This window comes from Colletotrichum phormii (assembly GCF_030913505.1).
Source record: "Colletotrichum phormii strain CBS 102054 chromosome Unknown BDP81scaffold_1, whole genome shotgun sequence".
NCBI lineage: Eukaryota > Fungi > Ascomycota > Sordariomycetes > Glomerellales > Glomerellaceae > Colletotrichum > Colletotrichum phormii.
In genome coordinates, this window is record NW_026851443.1 from 1,448,121 (window position 1) to 1,465,921 (window position 17,801).

Genomic DNA, 17,801 nt, shown 5'->3' on the forward strand with positions numbered 1-17,801 from the left:
GATGGTTTGGCTAAGACTGCTGTGCAGATGTTGTGCAGCGCAAACGGGGGTAACAGTCTACCACAGTATCCGTACCACAGGAACAGAGTCGAAAAAGTGCGCGAGACAACAAGAGGTCTAAGGGAGCACGTTCATTACCATCCCGGCGGGTTTTTCATCTGGGCGCGTTCCCGAGACGACGACGGGCAACTACCATTCTTATAGCTCGCATCGAATTCTTCATGTCTGCTCTTGGATGGACCGCACGGGGTTCTGCGAAACTACCACCAGCTTAGCGTAGAAGTGGCCGTAACCATGGGCCAGAACGCACGATATCTGGATTACCCGTCTGCAGTCTGTTCTCTCTTGTTGTCTCGTTCTAGACCCATCCTTCTAGAAACCTTGGGCCCCGTCGTCCCGACGGACGAACGTCCACCTGAAGATGAGGGAACTGGCGCCGCTCAACCATGTCTATCAACTGCCGGGCGCCGTTTTAATTTTCTTTCTTTCTCCTTTGAACGGATATCCGTATCCGGCAGGTCGCAGAATGGCAGATCAACCAGAAACGGACAATAACAAACCCTCGATCAAACCCACTCGAGGCTTCTTCAACAAAGTTTTGGAAGTGGGCGACGGTTGCAACGGAGAAGAGCGATGATGGAGTCTCCAATCTAATCTGTGTAATCTCCCAAATGGCCCCCACTATCCATCACCCATGGCCATATGCCCTGCGACCCTTGCCCCTTCCCTCGGCCCCCGAATCGAGGAAAATGACCGCAACAGGACGGATGGGACGTTCATCTGAGAACGAGGATTTTCTCTCAGCCAACTTGATTTTTAGAGGGACCACCTTCAAGGGTGGTTGACAGACTGCCAAGCAACACGGGATATCGAAATCAAACACCATGGTCTGCGCCATGAAGGATGTTGATTGGCAAGAGTTGGTTGTTCTGCAAATGTGCACGGGTGCAAGGCTCGATTTGATTGTTGCTGGTTTGTTGCTAACTTGCTATTGCACACTGCCGAGTATTAAACTTCTTCGCAGCCAGCCATTCGAGTCATACTGTCATTGAAGCACAGATAGAGTTCGCGCAGCGTTGTATTGAGGAGTTTGGAAGGTAAAGACCTCAAGGGTGGTCCTGTTTTTGTGTCATGGAACAGTGGAAACGTACAATTTTTCTTTAACAGTCTCTCAAATCTTTGAATCTCTGGGCGAGTATTGTGGCTGTTGAGGTCCGGCTTGGCGTACTTTGCAAGACATACATACGCAATGCTGCTGTGGTTCCTTGCGCATCGTGCCTAGTTAGATGAGCTTTGAAGAGGCCGTCTGAGGTTCTTGAGCTGAAGAGGAGAGCATTCCCGATGCCTCGAGCCGAACGACTGTCTCGCATAGCCCAAAAGGCTCTCTTTCGATATTTGCCTTGAAGCTTACAATGTGTGCTCAGTGAGTGAGTTATGGGGTAGTCAGTGAATCAGTGAATCAGTGAATCAGGCGCGGCCATTAACTTCCGACTTGGCTCATTTGAGCCCTGCGCCCCCCGATGCCACCAATGTCGCGATTCAAGTCTACGTGCATAGTAATTAGTCGCGAGTTGTCACGCGCGGCTGACTCAGGCCCAACAGTGAGTGTTAGTACATGGATGATGGCTATGTTGCTTGTAAGCTACTCTAGAGTCCTAGACCCCTCTCTCTCTCTCTCTCTCTGTGTGTGTGTGAAATCGAATGTGTTCGTGGTTAGGCTATCCGTAGCTCGCGACGAAACCGCGAATGGCGCGGAGACTGCCCGCATCGGATCCGAAGACCCGAGGACCGCAATGCGCGGGAGGAAGTGGGAAAGTGGTTCGCCAAGGAGGTTACGACTGCTTTGTTTCGAGGTTGCGGGATGGGCAGAGGACAATGTCGTCATTTCTACTTGCCCAAACTTGGTTTGTGGGCTGTGGCTCCGGCATCTTTAACCGTGGGTGGCTGAAGCCCAATACCCGTCTGAGGCTGAGGTAATTGTCTGATTGTCTGATTGTCTGATAGTCTGATAGTCTGATACGGGCTTAGCGCAGAGTGGCAGTGGTGGCTCGACTGGTTCTTTCTCCGACGGGACGTGATTGAGATGCCATCTTGCCGTCGGGTGCTTGGCTTCTTTTGCTAATAAGGTAGTCGGGGTACCTGTCCACCTGGAAAACTGGGCGCAGCAGCGGCGCAATGAGGCTTCTCACCAAAAGGTAATTCGTATCAAGGTAAAGGTTTAGGTACGGATAAGGGAAGGTAGGAGGGGCCAAGTACCCGAGTCTGGCTTTCCCGCGTATTCTGTACGGCACCGCACCACGCGGGTACCTCCACTCTCCAACAGTCATCCCACAGCTGGATCCCTACCTTACCTCTCTACCTTGGTACAGAGTCCAGTAATGTAGGTAGGTGAGGTGTCTACATCGACCTACCACGGCACCGCAAAGCTACACTCATCAAGGACCAAACGCGCGCCTGGGCCAGACTCTTGCATCAAGCACCTCAACCAAGGAAAATTTGTCAATGAAATAGCCCACGGTCTCCTCCTCCTCATCAATACCCGTTGGCGGTGACGGGTCTTTGGCCTTCTGTGTTATATCTGGACATCCGACTCCAATCCCTCTTTCTTCCGTACCGCAACACACCTACCTACCTTATCCGTACACACACCTGGAGCTTTCATCCCTAAAACATTCTTCGTCGTGGTCGCCCTTCCTTTTTTACCCCTCCCTAAGCTTTAGGCCCCCTGCCCCCCCTCCTCTCGAGAGTCACTCCTGTCTACATACACAGACAGTAGTACAGATACAGCACAGCGCTTTTTAAACCTCTACATCGTACACACCTCTGGGCTTTGCCCAAAACCTGACGTCATGTCCGGTTACGCCTACGACGGACCCTCGTCCTCGTCCGCACCACCGCCGCCCTACTCCGTGACCGCATCCGCCTCCGGCTCCGGTCACTTTGGCTCCACGTCCTCGTCCCAGTTCCCGCCCCCACCCACAACCGCCGCCGCCGCCGGTCCGTCCTCGGGCTATCCCTCGGGCTACCCTTCTTCCTCCTCTGCCGTCGACGGTCTCGGCATCGTGGACTCCAAGTGGCGCCTGGCCGATCCTAGGTCCTCCTCGGCTCACTCGCTTGCCCCGTCCACAAAGGACCGCGACGGTGTCACCCGCCGGACCCTGCTCGTCATCTACATCCACGGCTTCTACGGCAACGAGTCGTCCTTTCGATCGTTCCCCGCTCATGTCCACAACCACCTCAAGGACGCCCTCACCGAGACACACGTCGTTCACTCCAAGATCTACCCCCGCTACAAGACGTACAAGGCCATCGATGTGGCTCGCGATAACTTTAGCCAGTGGCTGGAGCCGCACGAGTCTGACTCGACTGATGTTATCCTCGTCGGACACTCCATGGGAGGCTTGCTCGCGGCCGAGGTTGCCATGATGGTATGACTTTCACAAACACACAAGAGGTCGATGAACGACTTGACTGACATGTTCTTTAGCCCAACCGGCACCCTTATCGTCGGTACCCGTACAAGCATCGCATCCTCGGCACCATTTCGCTGGATTCGCCGTTCCTGGGACTTCACCCAGGCATCATTGTCGCTGGCATCTCCAGCCTATTCAGACCGGCCTCACCAACAGGGGAAAAGCCAGAGCACGAGGCTCTCAACCAGCTGAGCCCTACCAACTCGGCCCTGACCAGTCCCAACCCGTCCATGTACACCCTGGAGACGACGAGCTCACTGGGTGCGGACCTTTCACCTCATCCGAGCAACACGCCATCAATGTCCTCGAGCAATGCGCCGCAACGGCCGGATCCAACCTTCAACCCATCCTTCTTCAATGACGTGAACCTCAAAGATCGTACCTTCATGAGGCGGCTGGGCCACTTTGCAAAGAAGCACAGCCGCGAGGGCATCTGGGACGCCACCAAGAACCACGTCATGTCTCATCTCGAATACGGCGGCTGCTTGGCGGATTATCCAGGTCTAAACGCCCGATACAACAAGCTCCGCGCCATGGAGAGCGTCGATCCGTTGCAGCACATGGGTGACGGCAACAACTACGGCAACAACGTCAACAGACCGACGCCGGTCAGAGTCCGCTTCATCAATTACTACACTCTCAGCTCCGGCCGACCCAAGAAGCCAAAGACGCCAGACTCGCCCAAGTCTCCAGAGTCACCTACGTCCCCCGAGCACCGCGCGGCTCCGAGTACGTCACAGGTCGGCTCTCATCTCTCTCCGCCGTCTTCGTCGACGCCCAGGATCTCTCTGTCGTCTGACGACGGCCAGGAGATGGAACTGCTCGAGCCGATACCGATGGAGGACATTGATGAACGGCTTTCCACGCTCCACGAGGAACAGCAGGCACGGTTTGACCACGATACCAAGACAGGCTTGCACTCGACCGACGCACGTGACAAGGAAGTGCGAGAATCCAAGGGCAAGGGGAAGGAAGGCGATGTCGACTCACACGAGACGCCCAGTACCGACGCCGAAGCCGGTGTCGAAGCCGGTGTCGAAGCCGGGCCAGCAGCTTCTGCTTCAGCCACGGCGGTCGCTGAGGGGGAAAGCCCTGAGCCTGGCACGGCGCCGCCCATGGGAGACATCATATCCGAAGCAGAACTACCGCCCATCCCCGACCTCCCCGAACAGCCGACGCCTCCGGATCTAGATAGGTACACGGATAAGGATGCCCGGAAACAAGCAGAGAAGGAAGGTAAGCGCGCGCAAAAGGCGTACGAGTCCGCCGTCAAGAGTCGCGATAAAGCCATCAAGGAGCGCCAGAAGCTCGTCGAGAAGCGCCGCAAAAAGGTGGAAAAGGAGGCCGCCAAAGAGGCGCAGAGAATAGAAAAGGAGGGGCTGAAGCAGCAGAAGGAAGAACAGAAACGGCGGCAGCAGGAAGAGGAAGCGGCTCGAAAAGAGGCGGCTGAGGAGACGCACGATCAGAAGGAGGCGCGGAGGCTCGCGGAGGAGGCGAAGAGGATGGGGAGGGAGGGGAGGAGGTTACGCGGGGAGCCGATCGATAGTGACGCCGAGGGTGATGATGATGATGATGATGAGAAGAAGAAGTCTGAGAAGGTCGAGGCCGAGATGGCGGCGATGGTCATTGCCGGGGCCGCGGCCGCTGCGCCGGAAACGGTAGCTACTGCGGCGGGGGCAGCAAAAGACCGGCCGCCCGCTGTCGCCGCACCATCTTCGTCCGCGGCGTCCGTTAACACGACCCAGACGGGAGAAGCCACCAACGACACAACCACAAGCCGCCCCAAGGCCGTTGCCGCACACTCCAGCTCCAACTCCAAATCCAATGCCAAATCCACCGCCAAACCAGACAAACCCAAAAAGGAACGCAAATTCTGCACCCTCCCCGGCAAGAAGAACGGCAAACGCGACGAGACGTGGGTGTCGGTGTACATGGAGGGCATGGACGAGGTCGGCGCCCACTGCGGCTTATTCCTCCCCGGCCCGCACTACGACACGCTCATTGGCGACGTCGGGGAGCGCATCGTGGCGTGGGTCCAGGATGACATGAGCGTCAGGGCGATAATGGAGATGCCTTGATGTACATCTTGATCCTGGGGGAGGATTTGGAACCCCCTTACCTTTGTTATATATCCTCAAGTTGTAATTTGGGTACATGAGCATAGGAAGCGTATCAGGCAGCAGGACTGTCTGGAAGTGATAGCGGTAGACCACCCAAGGGAAAGGAAACAACAGAGACAAAGTCTCACTCTCAGTGAACATGGTCAATTAAAAGGGGTGTTTGACAGCCCTGAAGAATAAGAAAGCATAGGCGAATCACGATTTGATACAATATCTAGTGTGTTTGTGTGTAGAGGCTTCTTCATGCCTTCTATTGGAATTATTTGTTGTTTTGTTTGTGTTAGTGCTACAACGACCCAGCCTTAAAAGTCCCCCTTTGCCTCTGTGTGTGGGGGGGAGAAATGATTTTTTTTCTTAAAGTGTCCGGTGGTGGTGGTGGTGATGGTGGTGATGTGTGATGATGGTTTTGGTTGGTGTGGTCGTGGTTCGTGGTAAAATGATCCCGTCCCCTTTCGTAGCAGCCTGTAGAAATGACCTCCCTCGCCTCCTTCTCCCCATTGTGAAGCCGCGTGGTATTTTTTCCCCCATCCCTTCTTTCAGTCGGTCATGTGTTTTTTTCTCGTTTGCCCAACCTCGACTGAGTGCGTTAGAAAAGCGAGAAAAGCAAAAAAGAATAAAAAAGTTAACAAGTAAGTTGATCCCCCTGAACGCCCTGCTGGAAGTGGAATAATTCATCAAAAGGGACAGATATGCCCCCGTCCAACCACCGTCGTCCCCCGTAACCCTCGAAGCGGTACTTCTTCTGAAGCGCGCGTGTTGCTGCGTCGTCGACCGCTGGCTCTCAATCTTCCTGTGAGGCTGCCTCGTGGCCATTGAACGGGCATAGATCTGATCCGCAACCCAAAACTTCGGTGCCGGCAGCAACGTGCTTGCAGACCCGCGATATCCAACACGACGGCCAGTCGTGGATATAAGATGAAGGGATTGTTTGGGCTTAGCCCTTTTTGCGAGCGACTCGTCGTTTGCCGACCTTGGTCGCCGGAGGTGGCTTCTAAGCACCCACGGCGCTGGATCCGTAGCCTTGCGGACGCATCGTGTTCGGGAATGTCTGGCCGTTGCCGTTGTCCTATTGTGGGGAGTTAGATCAGCTAAGCACTGTATGAATGCAACATTACTAACCTTCTTACGACGCTTCTGGCCTCCCCTATCGTCGCCATCTCCCGTAGAGTAGCCGTCGTCAGGGAAGCCTTCGCCATACCCCTCGAAACTGTTATCGCCGTAGCCGCGCTTCTTGGTTGTCCTTTGAGGACGGACAGCCCCCTGAGGCCCCTGTTGCTGCTTCCGCGCAAAGGGGTTGGGTGTGGTTGCGGAAGGCGTACCTGGGGCTGTCACCTTGCCACCGAGACCCTGTCTCAAGGCTTCCATGCTGCCCGGGGTAAGGTCTCCTAGAACTGAGCTGTCCCAATCCTTGACGGGAAGAGGACCCTTGGCCATAGTTGTTGCTCGGTTGAGCATCGACTTGACCGTACCAGACAGACCACTGGTGATAGGGTCGTTCCGCGTGCCCCAGTACTCGGCATCGGGAATCTCCAGCAATTCCCGGAAGCCATGGTACACCTCCATCTTCTTGTCGCCGCTCTCGCCGTCCTTTTCTCTCGGAGCATCCCAGTCCTGGGCGACGGAGTCAAAGCGGCCGAGAATTCCGAGTTTCTTGATTTGACCCTTGTACGTCTTCCGTAGAGCGTTCTTCTCACCATTGGGCTTTTCGCGAGCGACTTCTGCAGCGATACCCGAAAGGTTGAACATCTCGAAGAGGTCTTCCGTGATACGCGGCAGTCTCTCGTGGTGTGCTATTTAGCTCAGTGTTAACCAAATATGTCCGACAATGAACCGGCTCAAAATACTAGATAGGCCGTAGGGGAGGGAAGATGGCAAGACAGCCTGCCACGGAAACAGGGGACTGTGAAGGGAGCCTTACGAGTTTGGCAAAGTAGGTATTTCTCTCCGACATCCAGGTGGAGTGCCTCGATACCAGTTTTGCTATCCTCGATGTGGGCTTTCTTCTGATCTCGATCACCCAAATCCTCGAGTGGGCGCTTGCGTTTATGGGGCGAGTCATCGCCCATGACGATGTCCTGCGACATATCGGAGGGTTGCGATGCGCTGCCGTTGACGCTGTGGGCGGGTGTCGGCAGAGTTGTGGCTGTGGACGGGGCCGAGCTGTTCATGCTTGATGTGAGATCGGAAGTTGCCGGAGAAAACTGAGAAGGGCTTTGAGGGGTTCGAGGGTGGAACGACATGTTGACTTCGCCAGTGGCAGGAAGGCTGAATCGTCTCTTCGTCGCCGCGGGCGTCGTGGTCGAGATTGCCGTGGATCGGTGAGGGTGAGGAAGTCGAAGCGGACGAAGGATTGGCGGGTGCTGTCACAACGTCTCCGAATCGGAAGGCGCGAAGAAAAAAATCACTTTCTCTTCTTGAAACCGCCTTTCAAGATCCCTTTCAACCGGATTCCACGATGCGCTCGATAGGAATGTTCGCTCTGGGCGAGATCAGAGGATGAGGGGGTTGTTGTGGCGAGTCGCGCCAAACCGCCGACGGCTCTCAATCCCCCGATGCAGCGTCATGCACCACTCTCGGCTTCCTCGTGGAACGTCGGCGCCTTGTCGTGGGTGTTAAAATTTTTCCTGATGACGATATCCAGCAAATACACTCGTAGCGAAAGTAATCCGACGGCGATAGAGTGCTGTCGGTGGTCGATTTGTGCCGTGGTCAAGCCGTCAGGTCGTGGTGGAGTTGGTAGAAGTGAAGTCTGAATGGCGCAGCGTAAGAGTGAAGGGGGCGGACACATGAGCGAGGCAATTTGCTCGCTTAACGGGGGTGGCCGCCTGGGCTGGTACGGTGCTGGGACTAGCTGGGCTGTGGGCTGCGCTGGCTGGCACTGGCAAAGACACTGGGCCGGCTAGGTACCTCTACGGTAAGGTGAGGGTGAGGTAAGCCTGGGCCGGTTAGGTTCAGAGGGCGGGAGGGAGGGAAGATGGGGGAGGGGGTGTGGGAGGGTGTCACTACCTACGGTCCCGACGGCGGCGGAAGAGGGAGTGAGGAATGGTTTGCCGCGGAAGTGGGAGAATCTGGGAGAGAGAGCGAGAGATTGGGGGAGTGGAGGGAGTGAGACTGACACAACCAGGGGGGGGTGAGAGTCTGCTGTTTCTGGGACCGGAGCCAAAGCAAGGCCCCCCTCCACCAGTGAATCGTCCAGGAAACCATGGCCACCGTGCTCCGACACCCGACACCCGACACCCGATCACCGGGCCCTGACGGCTGGACTCTTTGGAGTTGAGGTTGCACCACGCTGGCACGCATTCACCATGGGAGGGGCGTGGCCGGATCAGGCAACCGGCAGGCAGAGTACCTGACCAGCCTGACCAGCGTAGGCGACATCTTACATAAGCAGACGTAGGTGCCAAAAGTAACAATCCCAAGACTCGCAAGCCTCAAGGTAACCATAAGGTACCGTGCCACACCCCAAACCACGACGCTTCAGAGTCACGTGGTGGTTCAGCCCCACCACGCAGAACGGGCCGGGCAGGCTCTGCAATTTTTAAAGCTCGAGAGCCGCGAGCAGCCAACTGCTTTCCTTCTTCTCTTCACAAACCAAGACCACCTTAATCAAATCATCGCCAGCCTGCAACGATTTCACATCGCCTTCTACGCTGCTGGACGATTCCTGAGGATGAGTCGAGATGAACTCTCACCTTGTTAAAAACAATCGTCTGCGAGGGCCCCTCGTGCGGCTTCCCATGATGCGATGATCACCTGATGCAAGGGACATGCCCTCTATTTGAGGCTCTATCTCTACGGAGTACCATACTGATATATGTGATGTGATGTCCCCGCTCGTGGCACGCTTGTGGCAGAGCTTCATATAGAGAGAAGCGCCACGCGTCTGGTCACGAACGTGACTCCTTCAACGTCCAAAGGTACGCAATACATAGAAGATCACGTCAAAATGAAGAGATACGGATGACACTCATGCATCTGGTAAACCGATTGCGCAGCCGCGAGTGCGGCGGCTTCGGCCAATGCACTCGACCGGGTTGGGCCTGCGGAAAACTGGCATATCTGAATCGCTCTGTTAGCACAACTTTTGGAAGCGCGCGGAATCTTCCAGCTCATGCGGCTAACAGTTTTCCCGTCATCCAGGTCCACACAGTGTTCCAACAAAAGCACTCTACCAAGGCATCTGTTCTGGAGACTAGAATGCAGTCCGTGACTTTATCTTCCACGAAGCTGGTAGGCTTGGGGAGAGGTGGGTGAACCCTGATCGTGGGTCAGTAGCTAGGTTTGCTAGGCAATCAAAGATGACATATCACACTGGTGCTGCACTTGCATTTGTTTCCCAACAGGTTACATTTCAAGACTCCCAAATCATGTCCCGTTACAAAGGCTTGGTACTATCATTTCTTTCATATGCAGAGTGCTGCCGCCGTATCCCTCAACCCATCTACCGCAGTGACGCGGAGTACTAAAAGCAGTCCATGAATCATTGCCGACCTCAAATTGCGTTCCTGTACACCTGCGCGCCCTGGTTCCGGAACATGATTGTATCCCTCCTCTGCATAATCATCAGCGTCCTGTTGAGGGCCTGCTCGCTGTACCCCTTTTGTTCGACCATTTCACGCCGCAGACTCGCGAGACTCGTACCCCATCCAACAGCGAGACGACGCTTGAGTTCTGTCTCTAATCTACTGACTTCCTCGTTGAGCTCCTTGCTGCCCTGGTTGCTGCCCTGGTTGACGGCATCCATCGTGGAACACAAGAACAGTCTGATGGCCTCGTCTACGTGTTCCTCCGTTGCAATAGGAGACAGCGTCAACTTGGCCAATGACTCGGTAATACGAACAATAGCCTCAAGTTGACGAACTGTGATAGGGATAGAAGACCTTGTGTTGGCTTCCATCTCGGCCGCGTGAACCTGTCTGCGGATGGAAACGAAGTGGGACGAGAGCTTCTCAGCTGCCTCGGGACTAAGACGAGGGGCCATGCGTCTAGAATCTGTTGTTAGTATGGCTTCAGTAGGTATGACGATGGACGACACTTACGACTTGCAATAGCTGAGATACCTCTTCATCTTGTCAACTGAGATCTCAGACTCAACCTGTTCCTCGACGCCTCGGCCACCCATGTGGATGCCCATGACGTGCCTTGCTATTCTCTCGTCCTTTTCTCTCGTGTGTTCGTCCTTGACGATGAAGATCATGTCGAATCTTGACAAGATGGTGGTCTGGAAGTCAATGTTTTCGCCAGGAGTCTTCATGTCATCGTAACGACCGAAGATCGGGTTGGCCGCAGCTAGCACTGAAGTTCTTGCGTTGAGAATTGTAGTGATACCGGCCTTGGCGATCGAGATTGTCTGCTGTTCCATGGCCTCGTGGATAGCCACACGATCCTCATCGCGCATCTTGTCGAACTCATCGATACAGACAACACCGCCATCGGCCAAGACCATAGCACCTCCCTCGAGGTAGAACTCGCGAGTTGAGGAATCACGCTGCACCGAGGCTGTGAGACCAGCTGCTGAAGAGCCCTTTCCGGATGTGTAAATGGCAATTGGCGCACACTTCTCCACAAACTTCAAAAGTTGTGACTTGGCGGTACCGGGATCACCAAGTAGCAGAACGTTGATGTCTCCACGGAGTTTCATGCCGTCGGGCAGAATCTTCTTCGAGCCGCCCAGAAGCAGACACAGAATAGCCTTTTTGATATCTACGTTGCCGTAGATAGATGGCGCTATGCAGTCTGCCATAATGTTGTACAGGTCGGGCCGTCTGCTCATCTCGAGGAACTCTTGCTCTTCCTCGTCAGAGAAGAGGGACTGGCCTCTTGCGGTCTGGTCCATGTCTGTCTGAATGCCTACTGCCCGCAGGTATGGCGTACGGATAGCCACCGCGCCACCAGTGTTTGAGTTCTTGGTTGCCTTGTTCTGGTAGATGGAAAAGATGCCCATGACCGTACATCTCGAACCGGGGACGACGCGGTTGGTCAGGTAGCGATCTGCTGAAATCAGGACATGTCTCGGGAGTTCTCCGACAGGAACCTGGTCCGGGGCCTCTTGTAGTTTGATGATCTGCTGGTCGACGAACTTTGACTTCTCGTGTGAAACGAAGTATGGATCGAGAGGGCATTTCGGTGTGGGGTCGTTGGGTATTCTTTGTCTGCCGCACTGCCTTGGGAGGGTGACGCCAGTGAATCCTCCGAGGACAGGCAGGTTCGCAGTATGGGCGCAGTTCCGGCATTGAATAGACAGCGCCGTGGCTTTGGAGGACATTACAGAGGCACCAATGACAATGCCCGGCACTCGAACGAGGCGCGAAATTGTCATGGAGTCTAGGTTGCGAATCGACACATCCTCGGCGTTGGAGTGGAGCAGAAGCTGGTGTTCCGGCAGGTCGACCTTCGTCAGTTGAGGGTATACGATGCGGTGAGTGCATTTCTTGAGGGCAGCCTCGAACTGTTGACGGCCAAATCAGTATACTTCCAGAGGTTGGATCGCACGATGGTGGCTAACCAATGGAATGATTTCGGCGGGCTCTGTTACGAGTCTATGCGCAAGCTCCTCATTGTAGTTAATGAGGTCGCTGATATCGACATCGCAGTAGTGCTTCTTGAGAAGCGCATTCTCCTTGACTTGGTTTCTGTACAAAATTGTAAGCAATGCGACGAAACCAAAAGGTACCCCTGGAGCAGTCGGTCTGACCTGTAGATGTAGTCATTGTCGTGTCTGAAGTGGAGGATAAAGTTCTCTAGCTGGGTCTGGGTCTGGACCCTGCTGTCATCGTTCTGATCGAACGTCGCCGGGAAGACGTGCGATGAGTAAACTGATTGTCTGTCCATAGTAGCGCTTGGAGCTGAGTTGTGGTTGTTCACGAAGCGATGCTGAGGATTGAGACTGCAAATGTGGATGGAAGGAGGGGCTCTGGGTTGCGCAGGGGAACCAAATTCAACAGAACGCGCCCCTTTTCCCGGACGCGTTAAGTGGTTTGTTAGCGCGTCTTTGGAGTTCCCTGCCCAACCCTGAGGAATCTACGTACCGATGCATGCAGATAACCTGCAGCCTTATCTTATCCCCACGTGATATATCAGCAGCATTCCCCAGACAGCACTAGTACCTATTCTGCGGGTACCTTAGGGGGGTCCCCTTGAGTGCAGGCTACCTCTTGGGAACGTGGCTCAGCATGGTGAAGCATGCGCAAAGACCAGCTGTAATCTGTCGTTTCTTCAGTCTTGTCCTTGATCAGTGATAATTATTGCTAGCCATCTTTCTTGAACTTCCCTATTCGATGAGAACCTCCCAGCAATGATACCCCGGTAGCCTGGCTACGTGGCCGTCGACCTATCTATTTGTCGACTTTCCCTGCGACTCTCAGCAAACGATCGAGGTCCAGACTCAGCGTTGAGCCGCTCGTGTTCAGAGCCATTGCTTTACACCATGTATTCCTCTCCAGGCGCCCGCAAGTCCATGGACACGATTTCGTCCATGTCTCCTCCGGCCACGCGCACCGAGTTCCCGTTCCACAAGTTGGTTACTTTGCCCGGCCCCTCGGTGGCCACGGTTGCGCTAACAGCAGCAAGACAAGGACAGGCTCACACTTACCATACCGCGAGACGAGGCTCGACTGCGAGCTCCATACACTCTATAGGGGGATCTCTCGATACTTCATCCAGCAGCTGGGCAAACGCGGTGCTGGAATCTGGTCAAAATGGTATTACTGATGAACTGGAGATGCCGTAATACGTGCTGACAAGTCCCCAGCCATATCAACCTTGCTACAACCGCCCATCGTTCGAACGGGCCTACAGCCTCATACCTCTGCTCCTGCGTCCAGCGCACATAAACCTCCTACCGCTCGCGATATTCCTCCCGTTACTTTGACGAACATTCCGCATATCGACCCCGCCGAGTTTAAGCCGTACCTGTCGCAAGTTGGCGCCCTATACGAACAGCTTCGGCGAGTCAAGGAACAAGACGATGACAGGCCTGGCTCTTCAGGCCGTCGGTCGAGCAAACACGACGAGTTTGGGGACTCCATCGATGAGAGTCATCTCAAGCCCGCAGGTCGGCAGCCCTCGAGGCGGAAATCTTCCATCGCATCAATAACGTCGATATCTTCTCTCGAAGGTCCAGGGCTTTTGCGACGATCCAGTTCAGGCTATAGCAAAAAGGGCGCGCATGGTCCGCCTCCGTTGTCGACGATACCGAACGTATACTTTGACGATGGCTTTCATCTAGAGAACCCAAGGACGTTTGATGTCGTCAGTGAACGGTCAGAGGTTGTTCCGCCTGCACCGGGGAGCGTGGACAACAAAAATGATGGCAATGGCAACATAGTAGCACCGCGAAAGGCCTTGGCCACCAACGCCATTCTACAGGAGAAACTCTCTTGGTACATGGACACCATCGAGGTTCATTTGATCAACTCCATATCGACAGCGTCAACGACATTTTTTACGGCTCTCGGCTCATTGCGCGAGCTCCATTCGGAAGCCGCGGAGTCGGTCGATCGTATCAGGGCGCTTCGTAAGGAACTTGAAGCTTTGGACGAGGAGATCGCCACCAAGGGTCTGAATAACGTTCAGAAGCGCCGGCGGAGAGAAAATGTGCAGGCCCTCAATGATGCGGTTCTCCAACTGAAACATATTGTTGAGGGTGTTGCGTCGTGCGAGGCCCTGGTAGATGCCGGTGAGGTTGACCAGGCTTTGAGTAATATTGACACACTCGAGCTTCTGATAGCTGGCGAGCATGACGATTCGCCCGAGGCTGAACCTCCGATACTCCCACTGGCACGGATGAGGGATCTGAGGGGAGCGACGGCTCTACAAAGCGTCAATGACGACCTACAACAACTACGGTCCCGGATCGGAAAAGCCTATGAATCTAAGTTCCAGAGCTTGTTGCTAGCTGATTTACGGAGGCATGTTGAGTCGGTCCAAAGCCGGGAGGTTCTTCTTCGCTGGGGCAGCTCATCGCTGCGGGCAAGGGGAGGCGCATCAAGGGAGTCTGCTGGCCCACCGGCTTATCTTGCCTCTACACAAGAATTGCGCAAAGCAATCATGCCCAATCTTCATGGTCTGCACAGGGCTCACCATATATCCGCTGCAATCGCAGCTTACCGGGAAATTGTTCTACGTGAGATCAAAAACCTCATCAGGAGACCGCTACCTAGCTCCAACGATGATGATAACGAGTCAATGATGTCCGCCTCGACGATGAGCGGCGGAAAACACCTCTCGAATCAGGAAAAGTCGTCGATTTTGTCAAGGAACCTGAGAGCACTGGACCCCAAAGATGCAGAAGACTTACTCAAGTCGATCTATATTGGCGTTACCGAAACCCTCCGGCGGTTGACTACCCAGGTCAAGGTGCTTCTCGACATCGCAAGTTGTTTGACGGAGGAAGCAACAGCTGCCGGTCTGAAGTCGCCACCGATTCGCTCTCCGCTCGCGAGTCCTACGCCTTTCGACCGGGAGTTTCCCCGATTTGACGAGTCTCCGAGCTTCGAGGTCCAAGAAGAGATTCACAAGGCAATGGACATTGCCAACCTGGTTGGACAGGCCGTCGATGTTGCGCAGGATAAGATTGTCAGGGTGTTGAAAGTACGGTCGGAGCAGAGCACGCACCTTAGCCTGTCTTGGTTCCTTCGCTACTTCACCCTGAACCTGTTCTTCGCCAACGAATGTGAAGCGCTTTCAGGACGCAGCGGCACGGCACTCAAGACCCTGGTCAATGGCCATATCAAGGAATTCGTGCAGCAACATGGCGACGCAGAGAAGCAGAAGCTAGCTCAGGGCATGGAGTCCGACCAATGGAGCGCCAAAGACTTCGATGAGAAGAACAAGGCTCTCCTTGATCAGGTCCTCGAAAGTACTACCAAGGACGCCGCAGCCTGGTCAGAAGGGACGAAGATCTGGGAAGAGAATTCTGACGACGTTGTATCGAATGGAAGCGCAGCACCGCCTCCCGAGACGAACGGAACCAGCGGTAAAGAAAAGGCGCGTGTTGCAGAGATTGAAAGCGAAACGTTCTTGCTCCCCAATTCCGCCATACTTGGTCTTGAAGGCATCTCGCACTTTATGCATCTCATCGGCAGCATTCCGTCCATGGCAACCGACGTCGCCAGTTCACTTATTGGCTACCTGCAGCTTTTCAACTCCCGCTGTACCCAGCTCATCCTCGGTGCAGGTGCCACTCGATCTGCCGGTCTCAAAAATATCACGACCAGGCACTTGGCATTGGCCTCCCAGGCCCTGTCGTTCATTGCGACCTTGATACCCCACATCCGGGAGTTTGTGCGGCGGCACGCCGGCTCTGGAGCCGGTGTTTCTAGTCTGATGGGAGAATTCGATAAGGTTAGGCGCCTCTTCCAAGAGCATCAGAACAGCATCTACGACAAGCTGGTCGAGATCATGAGCGGTCGCGCGGCGCAGCATTCGAAATCCATGAAAGTAATGGACTGGGACCACGACGGAAGCCAGTCGGTTCATACGTACATGGAGACGTTGGCCAAGGAGACCACGACCCTGCACCGCGTGTTGACTAAGCACCTGCCCGAGACCTCGGTACAGCTCATCATGGGACCTGTATTCTCAAGCTACAAGGATCAGTTTGGTAGGGTCTTTGAGATGGCGGATCCGAAGACGGTCATTGGCCGCGATAGGTAAGATGAACGCTCCCCTTGATAATCTCCATAAGTAAATTGCTAACGATGTATACAAACAGGATGCTCCGAGACGTAGATTTCTTCATCACGAAGCTCGGCAAGCTAGACGGGTTTGGGGATGCGGGCGAGTACCTGAAGAGCTTCATCAACGCCAAGGAAATCAAGAGCGCCGTAGTATCACCGCCGCCGGAGAAGCAAGCGGCCGACGGGGGATCGGAGACGACGGTCTCAGCTAGGAACTCGACTGCCGAGCCGGAGAGCCGGCAGAGTGCGGAGGACTCGGGTAAGACGGAGTCACCGCCGCCAGGGGGTGGAGAGGAGGAGAGTAAGCAGGCGCCATGATGTTTGTAGGTTACTTGAGAGCAAAGGCGGGTTAGGATAGGGGGAGCAATACAGCCTCGGGAGGCCCCCTTGTAACAGGTACCGCGGGGTTCAAAGAAGAGATGCTGTCAAATGGAAGTTTGTACGTCCTCGCGAGGGCTATCTTGTTCATGCTGTGGTATCCTTTCGGGTGGGTGTTTGTGTGTATCACCTCTTTACACCCAGTCCCGCGCCCTACTCTTCTCGGCCCGCAGGTTACACATGTCAAGATATGTCAAAGGCAGTTCCTCCCGGGGGAGTACGAATGCTGCAGGGCTAGATAAAGAATGCATTGAGGATCAACGCGAGCTAGTTAGCTTCAGAAGGGCTTGCGCGTCGTCGCAGGAGTGAGTAGAGTGGATGATTATGCGGTCTGTCCTAGGGCGATGAAGGGTGCTATTCAGAAAGAATTCAGAACCTTCCGTAAGAAGTCAGGACCTCTCTAATGTTGGAAGAGAACCCGATTTAGCCGGGTTCGTTTTGTCCATCTCTCCCTAACGGCTTCAAACAGCCGAAAGGAGAATACCTCCCTCTTTCAGTCTCCCTCTTCTGGTTCATGGTCCCGATTGGGGGGGGGCTTGTGTCAGAGTCTGGGTCAAGTTGATCAACGAGTGGATGTCGGCTGACGACTGTCAAAGGTGGCTTTGGCAGCTGTGCTGACGTTGCCCTTTTGGGGGCCAGTGGCCAAACCCCATCGAGTACTCAGAGTATTCGTACTTGTCTTTGTTTCCAAACAAGACCAAACCCCCTGGGCCACGTCGTCTGAGTCTGCCTCCACCCCCATCATTGAACACTGCCAGTATTTTGACTCTTCTCCAAACCCCCACCTCTGAGTACCTGAGGAAACCAACCAGGGTTGGTGGTGGTGGTGTTGGTCAACGAAAAGGAGGTTCTGGGTGGTGCGACGTTGCGCGTGTCTTGAAACGCAGAACCTCTAGCCCCAGGGGTGGGCGTGCGCCAGCGCCCGTTGAGACTTTGGGGTTGCCGGTGGTGGTCCGTGTGGCCCGTTTCCGTTTGGGTTCATCCCAAGACACGGGACGGAAACACTGAACTTTAAAAAAATAAAATAAAAAAAAAGCAAAGAAACGTGCCGAACAGCACATGTAACTAAGATATGCAAGGTCGGGGAGCGAACGGATGTTGTATTCCTCCAAGGGATGGTGGTGATGTCTTGGTCAATACTCCCGTAGAGG

General features: G+C 54.7%; 4 protein-coding genes across 4 annotated transcripts; 2 read left to right on the forward strand and 2 right to left on the reverse strand.

Moving 5' to 3' along the window:
* Positions 1-2,849: 2,849 nt before the first annotated feature.
* On the forward strand, positions 2,850-5,551 carry BDP81DRAFT_444290 (uncharacterized protein; the record flags this gene model as incomplete). The annotated part of the gene is made up of 2 exons (XM_060591814.1): positions 2,850-3,428; positions 3,488-5,551. The coding sequence occupies 2 exons, from the start codon at positions 2,850-2,852 to the stop codon at positions 5,549-5,551; spliced, it is 2,643 nt and encodes an 880-aa protein (XP_060451616.1).
* Positions 5,552-6,423: 872 nt separating this feature from the next.
* On the reverse strand, positions 6,424-7,989 carry BDP81DRAFT_6254 (Rox3 mediator complex subunit). The gene is made up of 3 exons (XM_060596077.1): positions 7,512-7,989; positions 6,713-7,383; positions 6,424-6,659 (listed from the first exon to the last, which is right to left on the reverse strand). Exons 1-3 carry the CDS (start codon positions 7,831-7,833, stop codon positions 6,585-6,587), a joined length of 1,068 nt encoding a protein of 355 aa, XP_060451617.1. The 5' UTR covers positions 7,834-7,989; the 3' UTR covers positions 6,424-6,584.
* A 2,096-nt stretch (positions 7,990-10,085) lies between these two features.
* BDP81DRAFT_456515 (MCM2/3/5 family protein) lies at positions 10,086-12,424 on the reverse strand (the record flags this gene model as incomplete). Its single annotated transcript, XM_060593181.1, has 4 exons — positions 10,086-10,578; positions 10,633-12,041; positions 12,099-12,225; positions 12,288-12,424. The coding sequence occupies 4 exons, from the start codon at positions 12,422-12,424 to the stop codon at positions 10,086-10,088; spliced, it is 2,166 nt and encodes a 721-aa protein (XP_060451618.1).
* Positions 12,425-12,759: 335 nt separating this feature from the next.
* Positions 12,760-16,832, forward strand: BDP81DRAFT_6291 (Vps54-like protein-domain-containing protein). The gene is made up of 4 exons (XM_060596080.1): positions 12,760-13,108; positions 13,163-13,293; positions 13,344-16,245; positions 16,308-16,832. Exons 1-4 carry the CDS (start codon positions 13,020-13,022, stop codon positions 16,588-16,590), a joined length of 3,405 nt encoding a protein of 1,134 aa, XP_060451619.1. The 5' UTR covers positions 12,760-13,019; the 3' UTR covers positions 16,591-16,832.
* Positions 16,833-17,801: the final 969 nt, after the last annotated feature.

What these genes read in the sequence shown, in the direction of transcription:
- BDP81DRAFT_6254 (XM_060596077.1), bottom strand. Translation starts at nt 7,833, where the DNA reads ATGTCGTTCCACCCTCGAACCCCTCAAAGCCCTTCTCAGTTTTCTCCG. An exon ending in ATACCTACTTTGCCAAACTC is followed by an intron (nt 7,384 to 7,511) that starts GTAAGGCTCCCT and finishes TGAGCTAAATAG; the next exon opens with CACACCACGAGAGACTGCCG. An exon ending in GCCAGAAGCGTCGTAAGAAG is followed by an intron (nt 6,660 to 6,712) that starts GTTAGTAATGTT and finishes TCCCCACAATAG; the next exon opens with GACAACGGCAACGGCCAGAC.
- BDP81DRAFT_6291 (XM_060596080.1), top strand. Translation starts at nt 13,020, where the DNA reads ATGTATTCCTCTCCAGGCGCCCGCAAGTCCATGGACACGATTTCGTCC. An exon ending in GCTGGAATCTGGTCAAAATG is followed by an intron (nt 13,294 to 13,343) that starts GTATTACTGATG and finishes ACAAGTCCCCAG; the next exon opens with CCATATCAACCTTGCTACAA. An exon ending in ACGGTCATTGGCCGCGATAG is followed by an intron (nt 16,246 to 16,307) that starts GTAAGATGAACG and finishes GTATACAAACAG; the next exon opens with GATGCTCCGAGACGTAGATT.